This window comes from Lepidochelys olivacea (genome assembly GCF_965140295.1).
Source record: "Lepidochelys olivacea isolate rLepOli2 genome assembly, chromosome: 4".
In the NCBI taxonomy this organism is placed as follows: Eukaryota; Metazoa; Chordata; order Testudines; family Cheloniidae; genus Lepidochelys; species Lepidochelys olivacea.
This window is the reverse complement of record NC_140414.1, coordinates 37,474,517-37,491,643: the sequence shown is the minus strand read 5'-3', so window position 1 is coordinate 37,491,643 and position 17,127 is coordinate 37,474,517. Positions and strand designations below refer to the sequence as shown.

The 17,127-nt window shown below is 43.3% G+C and overlaps 1 protein-coding gene across 2 annotated transcripts in view; it reads left to right on the top strand.

Moving 5' to 3' along the window:
• DKK2 (dickkopf WNT signaling pathway inhibitor 2) overlaps nt 1-16,487 on the top strand; it is a 62,941-nt gene extending 46,454 nt beyond the window's left edge. Inside the window, exons 3-5 of one of the 2 annotated variants that reach the window (XM_084627404.1) lie at nt 13,594-13,744; nt 14,814-14,963; nt 15,535-16,487. In XM_084627404.1, coding sequence (XP_084483530.1) covers nt 13,594-13,744; nt 14,814-14,963; nt 15,535-15,785 — 552 coding nt within the window. In that variant the 3' untranslated portion in view covers nt 15,786-16,487. The remainder of the gene's footprint in view (nt 1-13,593; nt 13,745-14,813; nt 14,964-15,534) is intronic. The other variant, XM_084627403.1, reaches the window with a different exon arrangement.
• Nucleotides 16,488-17,127: the final 640 nt, after the last annotated feature.

Here is a 17,127-nt window from a genome sequence, read left to right as displayed (position 1 = left end):
CCTGGTTTGGCAAATTCAGAATCCACTGAATACTTACATACTCTCGATTCCGAAGAGAGCTCAAAACTTTTACAGTCCGAGTTTTATTTGGCTCTGGCAAAGCATGAGGTCTGGACTGCTGCATATTTTTAAAATTTTATTCCCCTGGTAGTCCTAGAAACAAGCTGAGAATTACTCTCAAACATGAATATTTATTTTCTGCTTAACACAGGTTTTCATTTAGTAAGAAATACATGGTTTTAAAAATTAAGTTTCCCTGGGCTAAAAAATGCTTTAAATTAAGGGGAAGAAGGTTTTATGTAACTCAATAAGTTTCATGAAACCCAAAACTTTTTTTGAAAAGTTCTAGAGGTTTCATGTAACTCCTTTCCCCAATTTGGAGCAATTTTTTTTCTAATTTATAATCATGAACCTCATTATCAGGAAGTTATTCACCCACAGAAGTAGATGCATTCATATAAGTCCCATTTAATGCTAATGATAATTAAACAACTACAGTGATTTCCATTCACAGCACAGCAGGAATGTGATTTTTCCCTGTACATAGAACAGGAAATGACTGTAGTTTATCAGATACTCTGGTGTCTTGTGATATGGACAAATGTCCACTAGGGATTAAGCTGAGATCACCAAACTCATTTTCACTTGTGACCTAATCAAGATTTTAACCCTGGTCTCCAGAGCTGAAGCCCTAGTGCAACACCTGCATACAGCTCTGTCCATGCATAGCATGCAATTTGTTAGTTTGTTAAGATTATCTTGAGCGATGGGCAAATTTGTGCTCTTGAAAGTTCAACTCAAAGCCAAATGCTATTGTGCACATGTTCTGCTTAGAAAAGGCAGTGAAAAAAGGAGCAGAAAAGGGGGAAAGAATAACTATAAAGATGCTACCTCGGATACCCTGGGTAGCACAGGCTTCCCTTTAGCCAAAAAAGCATAGGTGTTTTTGTGTTTAATTAACCATGAAAAATGAAGATTAGAATGTGACTGGACTGCACATCCACATGGGGGACTGTGAGGAGGTATGAACAATCACACCTGTGTGAGAGCTACCTTAACATTGGAGTCTGGGGCACAGAGTTAAGAAAGTGCATAGCTCTCCCCTGAAGCAGGTGAGTGAGGAGGGATGAGGAATTAGTGGACACTTGGCTCCAACCCCCCCACCCCCCATCATATCAGCCAATACACGAGGTGCCATTATCAGAATAAGACAGAAGTAAATTACTATTCCCTGGGGCAAGGAGAAAGCCAGGGGGGAAATTGTGCCTCAGAGGGCTGTCTCTGAAACACAATGCCTGCTGAGGCTATTCTTGAGTCACTGCAATTTATTCACAGTCCCTTGCTAAGGTCCAAATCTAACCCTAATTGTTTACATTACAGGTGAAATATGGGTTGAGGACGTGGAACTAATTTTGTGAACCCAGAGAATAATTTGAGAAGTTTGAAAAACCTCAAACTCAAGTACATTTACTCATATATAATTATCTGTAATGAAAATGTCTTCAAGGACAATAAAACTGCTAATTTTACAGTGCAGTATTGCTGTACTTTAACAGAAACATTCACACAGATAACAGAGAGAGAGAGAGGTAACCTGCAGTCCACATAATCAGTGAGTTACTGGTATGTGCCAGTTTTGGATTCAGTTACCGTCAACTCGCCCCTCCAACCTTGTAACTCGCTATTTATTTCTTATTAGGATTGAATCCAGGAAAGAGCCAGTTGCTGCTTCTACTACTACTGAATACTCTGGTATGGAGTTGCTGTGGTGTGTCACTTGAAATCAGTATGACAGAACAGTAGTTGGAGAGGGGGAAAAAAACACCAGGGATGGTTAGACTTTTAGGATTCTTTCCTGCAATATTAGAGATGGAACAGAGTCAAAATTTGCACCAGTCCATGAGGAAGATTTGAGAATATATAGGGGCAATCCAACTTGCTTGGTATCAAAAAAGCTTGGTTACACAGGCAGTTTGCTTGAATGACTTTTGGGGCGTGCCTTCTACACTAATGCCATAGCAAGGAGCCGGGAAAGCAGAAAACTGAAGGGAAAAGGAGATACAAGTGGACTAGTGTGGTGAAAACAGATGCTGCATTGTTTGATGACCGTATTGTCTGACAGGAAGACCGTCTCCCCGAAAGCACAGGCAGATGGGGACGAATTATATCCTGCTAGCTCACTTCCCCCAAAACTGGCTTGCTTGCTGATATGGTACCTTTCTCCAGAACTGAGTGAGAAAATGCTGTGAATGGAATCAGACAGTGCAGACAGGAGCATCATGTTCACAGCTGCCAGCAAGTTGTGCACAGTTGTTGGGTTTTTTTATTTTTTATTCTTGTTATCTTAAAAGAAATCCTAGATAGCAGATCAAGTTGGCAACTAATTACTACGTGCCCATGAAGGAGAGTAAGGGTATGGGGAGGGGATAAGAACCCACTTATTCTCCCACATGGGCTACATGGAGTTGTGGCCTCGCTTACAGTCCCTTCACCCAGAATGGATGGGCAGAGAGTAGGTGGGGAAGGATGAGAAATAAGGAGAGTTTTGGCTCCACCCCTCAGCACACTGTCCAACACAGCTGAGCTAGCGTGGAGGGCTGGGGGAGGGGAGGTTGCAATATTCTGGCCCAGCAATGGGGTGGGGGAACAGGGAGGAACTGTGACTTAGATGGTTGTCTGTGAGGCACAAGGCTTGTGGGGTTATGGGTTGGAGGCAGCATCTGCCCTCACTCAGGGACACATCAACACACACAATCTGGCCCTGTATGTGTTGGCTGTACTGCCATTTTCACAGCATTATAAACAGCTGCAGAGAGGGCAAGCTGAAAAGTTAAGGGGGTTATTGGTGCAGGAAAAGAATGAGAGCAAGTGCCCCACTTCATGGCGTAGCACACTCAGCCCCCTTGGCTGAAGGGGGCTTGCTTCTGCTGGCCCATCTCTTAATCCTGACAACACTGCAGAGAGGTGGGTAAGTGTTGTTACACCATTTTACAAACTGGGGAAGAGAGGCTACGTGGCTGAGCTTGTGACTACTCACCAAAGGCCCAATCTGGCTTCCACTGAAGTCAGTGAGTGTTCCGCTTCAGTGAGAGCAGTAATGGTCAATTCCGCAGCCAAGATTAGCGCTCGAGAAATTCCTGGCTACACCCAGCCTCTCACTGAACCCATGGCTTCTCTCTTTCTCTCACTTTCAAATTAAGGAAGAAAATGAGAGCTGAACAAATGATTCGCAGCCAATAATTTTCTCAGTGGAATAAGCCTCATTTTCTTCTTGCAAACATCTGAGAGCAAATCATGATTTCCACAGTGGAGGAGCTGATTCCTTGTCTGCTTGCACACACCGCTCAGCTTTAGCAGAAGCGTCAACTCTAGCATTGTTCACCAGCAACTGTGCTTATGTGACGTTGAGAACTGGTAGTACAGTGAAGAAGCTGCATTGTCAATGAAGAGTTGTGACAAGCTCCTCTCTCATCCACAGATTTTGTGGCCTCAGACAATAGGGAACACTAAGGAAAGTGGTACATAATGGCCATTTCCCACCTGTATCCCGTTTCTCATGTGGCCCAGCCTGTTAGCCAGTGCCTAATTTGAAATGAAAGAATTGCTGGGGCTCAAGCAATTTTTTTTACTTTCATAACTGATACAAGCCTAGAGGTGCCAGGGCAATGAACTACCAAGCCTAGAGGTGCCAAGGCTCAGCCCTGGCACAAATTAAGCACTGCTGTTAGCAATAGTTATTCCACAGCAATGAGAATACTCTCAACCCACTCTGGCCACTTCAGCTAGCTTCATACAGTTTTCTTAAGGAACTTCAAGTGGAGGATCTGCTTACTGCCCTCAGAGGAAGCAGCAAATAGTGATATAATGGAATTCCACATATGATATGCTGGATTAACTCTATGAGCAGCATGTAGCCACACGGTAGTCCTACCTGCAATGCTCCATTCATTCCTAGAAAGACAGCAGCTTGAACTTGACAGGGGCAGAGTGGCTGCTTATTTGCCTCTTGTTTGAGCTTCCTTCACACACAGGAACTCACATTCATTTAGCGGTAAGGAAGGAGTTGGGCAGAGAGGGGGCAGTTCAGGGCAAAACTGTTCAGAAAAAAGTATGTCCTCTAAAGGTATTTCTTATTGGTTGTGTGATGGGGTGTTCACCCCATACCAGTCCTGAAGAGGTTCAGGTCACAGGGTAGGCAAATTAACCATATAGGCGCACCATCTGAAAAGACAGTCTTTGCTCACCCAACTGGCAGAGCAATGTAAGAGCCTGCAAGGCTTTATAAAGGAGCAATTGCACATGAAGGAGCAGCTGCTCCTAAGTATGGTGAGTCCTGTGACAGGGAACCAGTCACCAGCCACAGGGAACACATAAGACAGGCCCTGTGGATGATCCACATGCATTCATAGGCAGCTTTTGAGAGGGTAGCTGTGGGTGCGGGCTGGGACAAGGAGACCTGGGCCGAATGTCTAGTCCCCTATTTGACTGGGAAGGCACCGGTGGCTTATGTGGCTTTAACAAATGTGCAAGTGAGAGACTGAGTTGGTAAAGGTGGCCATCTTGGATGGGGTAGGCCAACCCACTGAAGAATAGATGGATGTGGGAGTCCAACCCTGGGCTTTTGCCCAGAGACTGCGGGACTGGACCACCCATTGGCTGAGGGAGATTGTGAACACTCTGATCCTTGAACAGTTTCTACAGAGCCTCCCCAAGAACACACAAGTATGGGTCAGATGACATCAGCCTGCCACACTGGACATGGCTGTTAAACTGACAGAAGAATGCATAGAGGTGGACCTCCCCAGGAAAGATGGCTCACCCTCTATAGGGGGTCAAACCAGGGTAGTAGAGAGATTGCATCAACTTGTGACATTGGGCACAGATTGGAGCCCGTTGCAATTTGAGATGCGGTCTGGTACCAGGGGGCCCAAGCAGTGGAAAATGTAACCCAAGCTGGAGGAAATAAAAGCTATGGGGGGGAATACTGAAACTGGAAGGATATGGATTGGTAAACACTGTACCTAGGATAAGAAGCCATCAGGAAGGGAAAGAAAGTGGAGTCTCCTGAGAAACAGGGGAAGGATAAGAAAAATGTGGAAATAGAGGCAGAAGAAACAAATACCTCAAGCCTGGTAGCCAGGGTCGAGAAGTCATCAGGTCCTCCCCCCTGCCACACACACACCAGAAGGAAAGAGACAAGACATAAATTGGAGGGTTGGGAGAAACAGGGATCCTGAGCAACCAGGTGGAGGAAGGTAGGCTCTATGCCCCACCACAAAGTAAAGAGGTTGAGAATAGAGAGGCTGATCCCATAGTTTGCCCAATGATCCAAGGACCTATGGGCAGAAGCAGAATTGTGCGGGTGACCTCTGCCCATCAAATAAAATTTCTGTTCATGAAGAATGGGTGGATTCCACAAAGGGACCCCAGATGACCATCCTGGGAGTGAGTAGAGACTCCGGCAGAGTAACACCTCAGGCAAGGGAGAAAGACCTGAGGAAAGAAAAAGACAGCGCCAGCAGGCAAGAAGGGAAGAGCAGTGACAGAGAGTTGAGAACTAACAACTAAGTCAGCATTCTTGTCACTTGAACACCAATTAATTCCCCTCAGGCTGGACCTGACCAGGCCTAATTAGTGGATTAGAATGGACTGGGAGAGCACTAGTGAGCAAATTGCCCCATTAATGAAGGAGGTATAAGAAGGCTCAATAAGGAAGCACAAAGAAGAGAGGCAAGCTAGTAGAACCAGAGCTAGGAAGGATCTCTGGGGTAGAGAGAGATCTTTTCCCTCTCCCTTGGCAGAGAACTGAGGAAAAATTGAAACTGTAAATGCCTATGGTGTATGAATCAGTAAGGTGGTGGCATGTTTAACAATTGAAGGTCTCTGAGTCTGTGTACACAGAGCAGAAGATAGAAGAGGGACATTGCCCTGTCACAGCTTGTACAAAAAGTGGAAAAATAAGGATTAGTTTTGCCGCAAACTATGTCCTGATGCTTTCAGCCAATACTGCTGATGTTTTCAAAACTAAAAATAATCCACTTTTGAGGTTTTATTCCATGGCTGCTTTGTGATTTCCCCTGAATATTCCCATGACTCATTCACAGCCCTTGGCATTAGGAGTGCACAAAATCACTGTTTCGGGGGGGGGGGGTCTCTTTTTAGAGTTTACATCCATACCTCTCCATGACTTGGCTGAAACAGGATAGCCTTTGAGGACTGATCCACCTGATGCCATGACACAAACTGAGAGATGTACTTTCCAGAGACACCCCTTGGAAAGCAAAATTCAAACTATCTTGTTGCAGAGTCCTCTACCCCAGCAGTAATTTAACAAGTATTTGAAATGTGTTTTCTTGCCACCAAAATCAGCAATATCTATTATGAATTGGCTCACAGCAGACTGAAACTAGGGGCAGGGGTGGAGCAGCAAACCGTGTAAAAACAAAGGATCTCTTATTAGATTTAATAATGCAATTTGAGCTTCCAACTCCGTGTCATAGATCCAATCTGCATTATTCTATAGTTTTATTGAAATGACCAAGTCTAATTTTGGGCTGAAGACATGAAATGAGTGTATCTAAATGAAGCTGCAGTGAGTGCTAAATATTATCTTTCAGTTTCATTGAGGTTCCTTTATAATCAGAGCTGTGCTTAGTGGATAAACAGTTAGAGCCATTGAGAGCGACATGTTGCCCCATGGCTGAGGAGTCTCAAGAGCTCTTTGTGCAGCGGGCCTCTCTCTGCTGGCCTCATTGGAGAAGGAAGACTTGAAGGGTGAATTATGGCCCTGCCTCTTCCCTGACCCTTTTGGATTAATTTACACCCCCAAGGATGCGTGGGGGAAGCAGTCCTTCCAGTTCCCCAAATGCAGGAGCTGTGCTCGTCCCATGTCCTTGTGTGGTGTGGAAGGATCCTGGCTGTCTGCCCGCTGCATGCCCATGCAAGGACAGGTACAGGCAATCTACCCCTGAACTGTTACTTGGTTACCTAATCCCAGCAGTCAGTGTAGTGAACCATACTCAAGCTCCGTCAAGATCACAACTTGAATAAGTTTCAGCCTTTACATTTTCCACAACAAATGAACTCAGCACGGGATAGTAGAGCAGCTGTGCTAATTTTTACTGTGTGAAAAAATACATTTGCCATGATTTGTACAATTTGATGGTTTAAAGCTTTATTTATAAACTGGCTCAGCCACTGTTGATAATGGTACATTTCGTAACACAGTGAAAAATTCCATCTCAGGCTTTAAATTATTCCCACTCGTTTGACACATCACTGGTGAACAGCTGGCTCTCTCAAAACCAGTATCTACAGGCAGATTGTTACAATGAAGACAAAACTCTACCCATAAAAAAGGATAAAGCTGTGAAGTGAAGCAAACCAACAGAACCTGGATGTGGAAAAATTGGAAAGCATCCAGCAGAGGGCAACAGAAATGATTAGGAGACTGGAACACATGACTTATGAGAAGAGGCTGAGGGAAATAGGATTGTTTAGTCTGCAGAAGAGAAGAATGAGGGGGGATTGATAGCTGCTTTCAACTACCTGAAAGGGGGTTCCAAAGAGGATGGATCTAGACTGTTCTCAGTGGTAGCAAAGGACAGAACAAGGAGTAATGGTCTCAAGTTGCAGTAGGGGAGTTTTACGTCGGATATTAGGAAAAACTTTTTCACTAGGAGGGTGGTGAAGTGCTGGACTGTGTTACCTAGGGAGGTGGTGGAATCTCCTTCTTTTGAGGTTTTTAAGGTCAGGCTTGATAAAGCCCTGGCTGGGAAGATTTAGTTGGGGATTGGTCCTGCTTTGAGCAGGGGGTTGGACTAGATGACCTCCTGAGGTCCCTTCCAACCCTAATATTCTATGATTCTATGAACCCAGGAAACTGAAAGCTGAGGCTGATGCTCTGTTCATTTCCCTCACTGTTATATTTTAAAAAAAAATTAGACGCAAAAAGTTTTGGTTAACTTTTTAATTAAAAAGTTACTCTTTGGATTACCTTTGCACGCCATAGTGGCATTTCCTGCTTAACTGAAATCAGGAAGTACCCAATTGGAAATCTCACAAGAAAACCAGTTAGTTCTTTAGGGCTGTCAAGATTCCTTCCCCACTCTGAACTCTAGGGTACAGATGTGGGGACCTGCATGAAAAACCCCCTAAGCTTATTTTTACCAGCTTAGGTTAAAACTTCCCCAAGGTACAAACTATTTTACCTTTTGCCCTTGGACTTTGTTGCTGCCACCATCAAGCGTCTAACAAATATAGAACAGGGAAAAAGCCCATTTGGAAACGTCTTTCCCCCCAAAATCCTCCCAAACCCTACACCCCCTTTCCTGGGGAAGGTTTGATAAAAATCCTCACCAACTTGCATAGGCGAACAAAGTCCCAAAACCTTGGATCTTAAGAACAATGAAGAAGCAATCAGGTTCTTAAAAGAAGAATTTTAATTGAAGAAAAGTAAAAGAATCACCTCTGTAAAATCAGGATGGTAAATACCTTACAGGGTAATCAGATTCAAAACATAGAGCATCCCTCTAGGCAAAATCTTAAGTTACAAAAAGACACAAAAACAGGAATATACATTGCATTCAGCACCGCTTATTTTATCAGCCATTTAAACAAAACAGAATCTAATGCATATCTAGTTAGATTACTTACTAAGTTCTAAGACTCCATTCCTTTTCTGTTCCCAGCGAAAGCATCACACAGACAGAGAGAGCCTTTGTTTCTCTCCCTCTCCAGCTTTGAAAGTATCTTTTCTCCTCAATGGTCATTTTGGTCAGGTGCCAGCGAGGTTATCCTGGCTTCTTAACACTTTACAGGTGAAAGGGTTTTTCCTGTGGCCAGGAGGGATTTAAAGGTGTTTACCCTTCCCTTTATATTTGTGACAAGGGCTTTCTAGCCAAATTCCTAGATCAAAGGGGCTGGGATAACTTCAGATAAGTACTTAGACTTTATTAAGTTTTGCCAAACCAAATCATGACATTGCCTGGCGGAGGGGCTGATTTATGGGGGAATTATAGCATGATTAAGCAATGACTAAAGGGAGCATAATTGTTTACAAATACTGAAGAGGGTAAACACCAAAGGAGAGATTTCCCCTAGTCCTTGAGTAGGAAAGTGGACACAAAGGAATCCTCTACTTTCCTCTGCAATTCCCATGGAAAGGCAATGGACAGTTGCAGTTCCAGTGCTCAATAAGCATGATCCAGAATCCACTGAGGTCAAGTTGGAGTTTTCCATGACTTAATAGGCATTGGATTATATCCAGTAAGCCCAGAGATTGCTCTCCTCATATATCCTTAAAAACAAGTGTGTGGAGATAAGAAGGGGGCCATGGCTCCATCCCCCTCATTGCACCAGCTTGTAGAGCTAGATATGCTTATTGCAGTATAGGCTGCATACTTAGAATCATAGAATCATAGAATATCAGGGTTGGAAGGGACCCCAGAAGGTCATCTAGTCCAACCCCCTGCTCAAAGCAGGACCAATTCCCAGTTAAATCATCCCAGCCAGGGCTTTGTCAAGCCTGACCTTAAAAACCTCTAAGGAAGGAGATTCTACCACCTCCCTAGGTAACGCATTCCAGTGTTTCACCACCCTCTTAGTGAAAAAGTTTTTCCTAATATCCAATCTAAACCTCCCCCACTGCAACTTGAGACCATTACTCCTCGTTCTGTCATCTGCTACCATTGAGAACAGTCTAGAGCCATCCTCTTTGGAACCCCCTTTCAGGTAGTTGAAAGCAGCTATCAAATCCCCCCTCATTCTTCTCTTCTGCAGGCTAAACAATCCCAGCTCCCTCAGCCTCTCCTCATAACTCATGTGTTCCAGTCCCCTAATCATTTTTGTTGCCCTTCGCTGGACTCTCTCCAATTTATCCACATCCTTCTTGAAGTGTGGGGCCCAAAACTGGACACAGTACTCCAGATGAGGCCTCACCAATGTCGAATAGAGGGGAACGATCACGTCCCTCGATCTGCTCGCTATGCCCCTACTTATACATCCCAAAATGCCATTGGCCTTCTTGGCAACAAGGGCACACTGCTGACTCATATCCAGCTTCTCGTCCACTGTCACCCCTAGGTCCTTTTCTGCAGAACTGCTGCCTAGCCATTCGGTCCCTAGTCTGTAGCTGTGCATTGGGTTCTTCCGTCCTAAGTGCAGGACCCTGCACTTATCCTTATTGAACCTCATCAGATTCCTTTTGGCCCAATCTTCCAATTGGTCTAGGTCCTTCTGTATCCTATCCCTCCCCTCCAGCGTATCTACCACTCCTCCCAGTTTAGTATCATCCGCAAATTTGCTGAGAGTGCAATCCACACCATCCTCCAGATCATTTATGAAGATATTGAATAAAACCGGCCCCAGGACCGACCCTTGGGGCACTCCACTTGATACCGGCTGCCAACTAGACATGGAGCCATTGATCACTACCCGTTGAGCCCGACAATTTAGCCAGCTTTCTACCCACCTTATAGTGCATTCATCCAGCCCATACTTCCTTAACTTGCTGACAAGAATACTATGGGAGACCGTGTCAAAAGCTTTGCTAAAGTCAAGAAACAATACATCCACTGCTTTCCCTTCATCCACAGAACCAGTAATCTCATCATAAAAGGCGATTAGATTAGTCAGGCATGACCTTCCCTTGGTGAATCCATGCTGGCTGTTCCTGATCACTTTCCTCTCATGCAAGTGCTTCAGGATTGATTCTTTGAGGACCTGCTCCATGATTTTTCCAGGGACTGAGGTGAGGCTGACTGGCCTGTAGTTCCCAGGATCTTCCTTCTTCCCTTTTTTAAAGATTGGCACTACATTAGCCTTTTTCCAGTCATCCGGGACTTCCCCGGTTCGCCACGAGTTTTCAAAGATAATGGCCAGTGGCTCTGCAATCACAGCCGCCAATTCCTTCAGCACTCTCGGATGCAACTCATCCGGCCCCATGGACTTGTGCACGTCCAGCTTTTCTAAATAGTCCCTAACCGCCTCTATCTCCACAGAGGGCTGGCCATCTCTTCCGCATTTTGTGATGCCCAGCGCAGCAGTCTGGGAGCTGACCTTGTTAGTGAAAACAGAGGCAAAAAAAGCATTGAGTACATTAGCTTTTTCCACATCCTCTGTCACTAGGTTGCCTCCCTCATTCAGTAAGGGGCCCACACATTCCTTGGCTTTCTTCTTGTTGCCAACATACCTGAAGAAACCCTTCTTGTTACTCTTGACATCTCTGGCTAGCTGCAGCTCCAGGTGCGATTTGGCCCTCCTGATAACATTCCTACATGCCCGAGCAATATTTTTATACTCTTCCCTGGTCATATGTCCAACCTTCCACTTCTTGTAAGCTTCTTTTTTATGTTTAAGATCCGCTAGGATTTCACCATTAAGCCAAGTTGGTCGCCTGCCATATTTACTATTCTTTCGACTCATCGGGATGGTTTGTCCCTGTAACCTCAACAGGGATTCCTTGAAATACAGCCAGCTCTCCTGGACTCCTTTCCCCTTCAAGTTAGTCCCCCAGGGGATCCTGGCCATCCGTTCCCTGAGGGAGTCGAAGTCTGCTTTCCTGAAGTCCAGGGTCCGTATCCTGCTGCTTACCTTTCTTCCCTGCGTCAGGATCCTGAACTCAACCAACTCATGGTCACTGCCTCCCAGATTCCCATCCACTTTTGCTTCCCCCACTAATTCTACCCGGTTTGTGAGCAGCAGGTCAAGAAAAGCACCCCCCCTAGTTGGCTCCTCTAGCACTTGCGCCAGGAAATACTTCTCCTGCATGCTGGGATCTCCGAGAGGGATTGTGCTCCTTGAGATTCCTATGCACTTGAAAGCCAAGGCAGGTTGGTTTAGGTAAATCAGATGTAGATACCCCTACGGTAAGGTGTAGGATGAGGACGCTCCTGATTAAATTCATCCTCCTCATTTAAATTACCAAATTCCAGTCAGCCAAACCACCTTCTCTCCCTCCACTATCCATGAGGCAGCAGTGTCAGCTTCTGAGGCAACTACAAAGGAGAAGGAGTAAATGCCACTGAGTGAAGACTGGTAAATTTAAATTTTCAAAAATAGCCAAGTGTTTATTTGTATTACTGCATGTTCATATGTGAGAAAATGGCTTTTTTAAATACTGCATATTGTGCAGGGAGAAGATTCTTTGGTTGGGAAACAGGTTTTGGGAATGTCTACACTGAAATCAAAGGTGTGATTTGCAGCTCAGGTAGGCATAACTGAGCTAGCTGTAATCTAGCTAGTATGGCTAAAAATAGCAATGAAAACAGCTACACAAGCCCAACAAGGCCCTCTGTGGTAAACAAATAATTCCATTAATCATTTTGACTGTTTTCAGTAACAATTTTGGGGGGGCAATTATGTAAAAAATTCCTCAACATTTTTTGACAGTTGTTGGGAAACTAATTTTTCTCTCAGCACTAGTTCTGAGAGACATGTTAGCATCCCAAATCCAAAATGTTAAATAGAAAACTAAATAAAACACTGAATATAATTTTAAAGCACGTGTGTGGAAAGTCTTGAATTAATTAATGTGAGATAACATAACAATATATATTTGCTTGTGTAAGTGAAAGGATAATTTAATATGCACTAGTCAGATACAGCAGTGATGCACAATTACAGCTGCTTGGGAGCCAGTGGTAGGATTTCGGGAATGATCTGGGGTCCTTATGTGGATCTCATGGAAGCATTATGTCTGATCTGGAAGGACAAAGCCTCTTTTTCTCTCTCCTTAGGGCCATCTTCTGCTATTCGCACATGAAAAAGGGAGGTCTTAGTGGAAGAGAATTGTGGTTTTGATGAATACAGGAGTGTTCCATGTGTTCCTTCCTTAGTGGCAGTAAGGCTAGGAGGATGTTGATACTGTTTGCTTTCAAAGGATCCCACTGATAGGTGTCAGTGGGAACAGTGTGCATGCAAAAGAAGAATTTGTACCAATGTGGGAGTATTCAGTGTAAATATCATGGGCTAATGGGAAAGGTCTCTTCATCCATGTTCTTGACATGAATTTGGAACCTTTCAAAGTAAAGATGCCACCTAAGTATTTAGCCCATTTTTAGACAAGATCCAGTGCAGAGGACACTTTGGGAGTTTTACTCACTTCCAGGTAGATCTCCACCAAAGATAAAACTGCTCATTCCTTACTTTGGATTACTGAGGTTTTATGTATTAATTACTTGGAATGCGTTAAAAAATACAGGCCAGATTCTCTCTTGCACCAAGATATGCTTGATATAAGAAGGAATACGGCTATTAAGGATCTGGTTATGGCTTCCTGATTCTTAAGTTGCCACAGCTCCAACATCAGCTAGAGCAGCCTATGGGCTGCTCGAACTTATGAAAGCTGGCCATAGTCCCTGAATGACCTCTCTGGCAACTGTAAATTGCCATAGAGAAGCACACCTTAATTTCACCCCCTTGTGGCCCCTTCTTGGATCTGATAAATTCTTCCCCCTTTCCCCCTTCCCTCTGAACATACCTCTCACATTTTGTTTTTCTTGTTTTGGTTTTGCTAATATGATGTGAACTATATGAATTAAGAATTATTGTGCATTACTACTTTATTTTAAATCCTTCTTTTTTCTTGACCAGGCATACCCTTGCACTAATGATAAAGAATGTGAAGTTGGGAGATACTGCCATAGTCCTCATCAAGCTACTTCTGCCTGCATGATCTGCAGAAGGAAAAAGAAGCGTTGCCACAGAGACGGCATGTGCTGCCCTGGGAACCGCTGTAACAATGGTACTTAAGCAACTCTTCTTGTTTTCCTTTTATATATGACAGTGACTGGTTTAATGGCATATATTGAGAATATATGTAAGCAGAGGACATGTGTAGTAGTATTTCTGTTTGGGTTACCACAATTCCTTCTTCAGAGGAAACATCTCAAAAAACTTATAGCACAGGGATTGTATAAGTATGTCATATTCTTTCTTCCTTATGATTAGAAGAGATTCTGTGATTTTGCTCTGCTAGTAAGAAACATGATTTTCAAAACTGTGTAGGCAACTGTATGCCTTATTTGTGGATGCAGTCATTTTGATTGCATGCTCAAACTGTATTTGCATGTGGCAATAGGAAGTTCGATGCATAACTAACCATTTAGAGTGTAGTCATGCAGTGACTGGTCAGATTCGTGATTCTTGTGTTAATGCAGTGCAGTTGTGTTTCACACTAATACAATGTCAAACACACCAGGGGAATGTTTACTATTTTTTTAAATCCCCCTTTTCATTGAATTTTCTGCAACATCATAGTACATTTCTGTTCATTTAAGGTACTGTGAACCACCTCTCTGACCCCCCCATTCTTTTAGGTGTTTAGGTTTTTTTTAACAAAACCTGTATTTCATGATTAAACTATGGGTGGCTGACAGATTACTTAAAATATGGATTAATTCACTGATTCAATAGCAAATTGGACAACCATTCTTTTTCAATAAATGTAAAGAACCAAATTCATCCTGGTCTTACTCCACTAAAATGACGCCTTGGAAGTTATAACTTATTCTTGTTATTGTTTATATTGCTGATGCCCCACCTGAGATTGAAGCTCCTGTTATAAGAGGATTTGAAGTCCCTGCTCCAAAGTGCCTTGAATCCAAATAAACAAGACAGACATGTGGTGGGAGGGGAAATACACAGGCACAGAGAGATGCAGTGATTTGCTCAAGGTCACTAGCAGAGCCGTGAATAGAACCCAGGCCTCCTGAATTTCAGTTCAGTTCCCTATTGACTGGACAACACTGCCTCTCAGCCTCTACCACAACCTTCAAATAGGCCTTCCCATTTCTAACATCTCATTCCCATAGGTATTTGCATACCAGTAACTGAAAGCATCCTTACTCCACACATCCCTGCGCTGGAAGGACCACGCAACAAAAAAAACGGTCTTTATTCTAGCAAGGACTTGGGATGGCAGAATCTAGGGAGACCACAGTCCAAGCTGTCACACATAAAAGGTAGGATTGCTTTTGCAATATAGTCCAGTTCATTCACCTCGCTGTAGAAAGACAAGATACAGCAACGCAGACCAGGCTGACTTACAGTAATCTGCTATGAAATGTTGGGAGGTCTGGAATTGTCATCATCTGTATATCTCAGGAATTCACAGACCACAAATCAGTTATACTAATTTGCTTGTATGTGTCACTCATAGCCTCTGTGCTTGGAATAGCATTTGTTCCTTTACTGTAAGCCATGTGTCAGATGTGGTGTGAAAGTGTATTTTCCAGTTGTGCAATCTGTTCAGGCCACACCTTACTTATCTTGTAATGGTCATGCAATATGTAACACATGCCTTTGTGACCATGAGACTTCATTAGTTGAACTTCTCCTTATTAGGCCTTACAGTAGATTGTATTGATATCCTCCTTGCATCTAACTCCCGCCACGCATTGGTGTTTATGCACTTCATATACCAGCCGATGAGTATCATATCCTCTGTTTCTTAGTCAGCGTCAAGCCAGACCATTCTGAATCTATACTTTCACTCTGTCTCAGGCACTGAAATATTTTGGTTGCTTTTCTTAGGGCATGAAGGAGACCCCTGCTTACGATCATCAGACTGCATTGAGGGGTACTGCTGTGCTCGCCATTTCTGGACCAAAATTTGCAAACCTGTGTTGCATCAGGGGGAGGTGTGTACAAAACAGCGCAAGAAAGGCTCTCACGGCTTGGAGATTTTCCAGCGATGTGACTGTGCTAAAGGGCTGTCTTGCAAAGTATGGAAAGATGCCACTTATTCTTCTAAATCAAGACTTCATGTATGTCAAAAAATCTGAATGAGGACTGGAAAAATGTTACGAACAGACTGTGAATTTGTGTATTTGCATTGCAGCATGGTCGGAAATGAGGACTGTAAATAAACACAGAATGGTTAAAGTAATGACTGTGGTAGGAATAGAAATCACCCCAAACTGCATTTGTTTTGAACGGGAGGTGAATGCGATGGCGGCGGTAGTTTTTCCATTATGCAACTTCTTTGTGTAAATAATTTTGACAGTTTGTGGAAAATGCTATTATAAAAAAGCACAATGGAAATTATTGACATTTATCAAGCTGCATGGTCCCATGACTTTTCAAGAGTTCAGTGTTAGGCGTGGGATAGGTTTCCACCATGGTAATAGACTGTTAAATAAATTGTATACAGCATATTCCAACACAAAGCAGTGCTTTACAGGAAGACTTTTTCTGTCAACACATTATTGGCTACTAAAATATTAGTGATAAATCGCAGCTGTTAGAGATGGGAATAAAAGTTACTGTGAATGTCCACACACCTTGTTAATCAGGGCTGTCACTTGAAAAAGGAAAGCACTCCTGCAGGGCAAGAGCGCTGGATTTTGCAGGCCCCAGTGGGAGTGGCAAAATCTCACCACATAGTGATTTCAAAACACCAGTGGCAGCTCTTCTGATCAGAGGCATTTAAACAGGGTTTTTTGTTTGAAATATATATATATAATTCTATAAATATTTAAACTGAAATGCCTTAATCGGTTCGTCTTCAGTTACTATAATTAATAGCTTGTATTCGTCTCAGTATACTGCTAGCATACATGGGCTGAGCAGAAAAAGCAAAATATGTGCATGATGCATCCAGAATGATACCCATTCAGTTGCTCATTGAGCTACTAAATATAGTTTTCTTCTCAGAACATGCCTGCATTATAGATAGTTCCATAAAGATGATATTTGGAAAAGTTATGAACATCTGAATATGGAAGGTGATAACAGAAATTGTTTTGCAACCTTAACTATAAGAGATGCTGCATGCATCTGCTACAATTAGATTGCATGCTAATAAATTAAAAGTTTTATACTATAACAGTAACAATCGGCTGTTAGTGTAAATCTGGTTCTTCTATGGTTTGGAGAGGCTAAAATGGATTGGATTCACCTTACACAATCAGCAAAAAAATTAAAAAGTTGACTTTTGCAAGCATCTCATCGCCTCTCCTAAAGAACAGACAGTGACATGTGATGCTATCATCTATGACATGCTGCGAATCATCATGAGATCTGACACAACAGCTCAGACTGAAAAGAGAACAGGTTCTGGTTGAATGCATGCTAACAGTTTGGATATTGTTGTGAACAGTGGATTCACATTGACTATAATGGCTA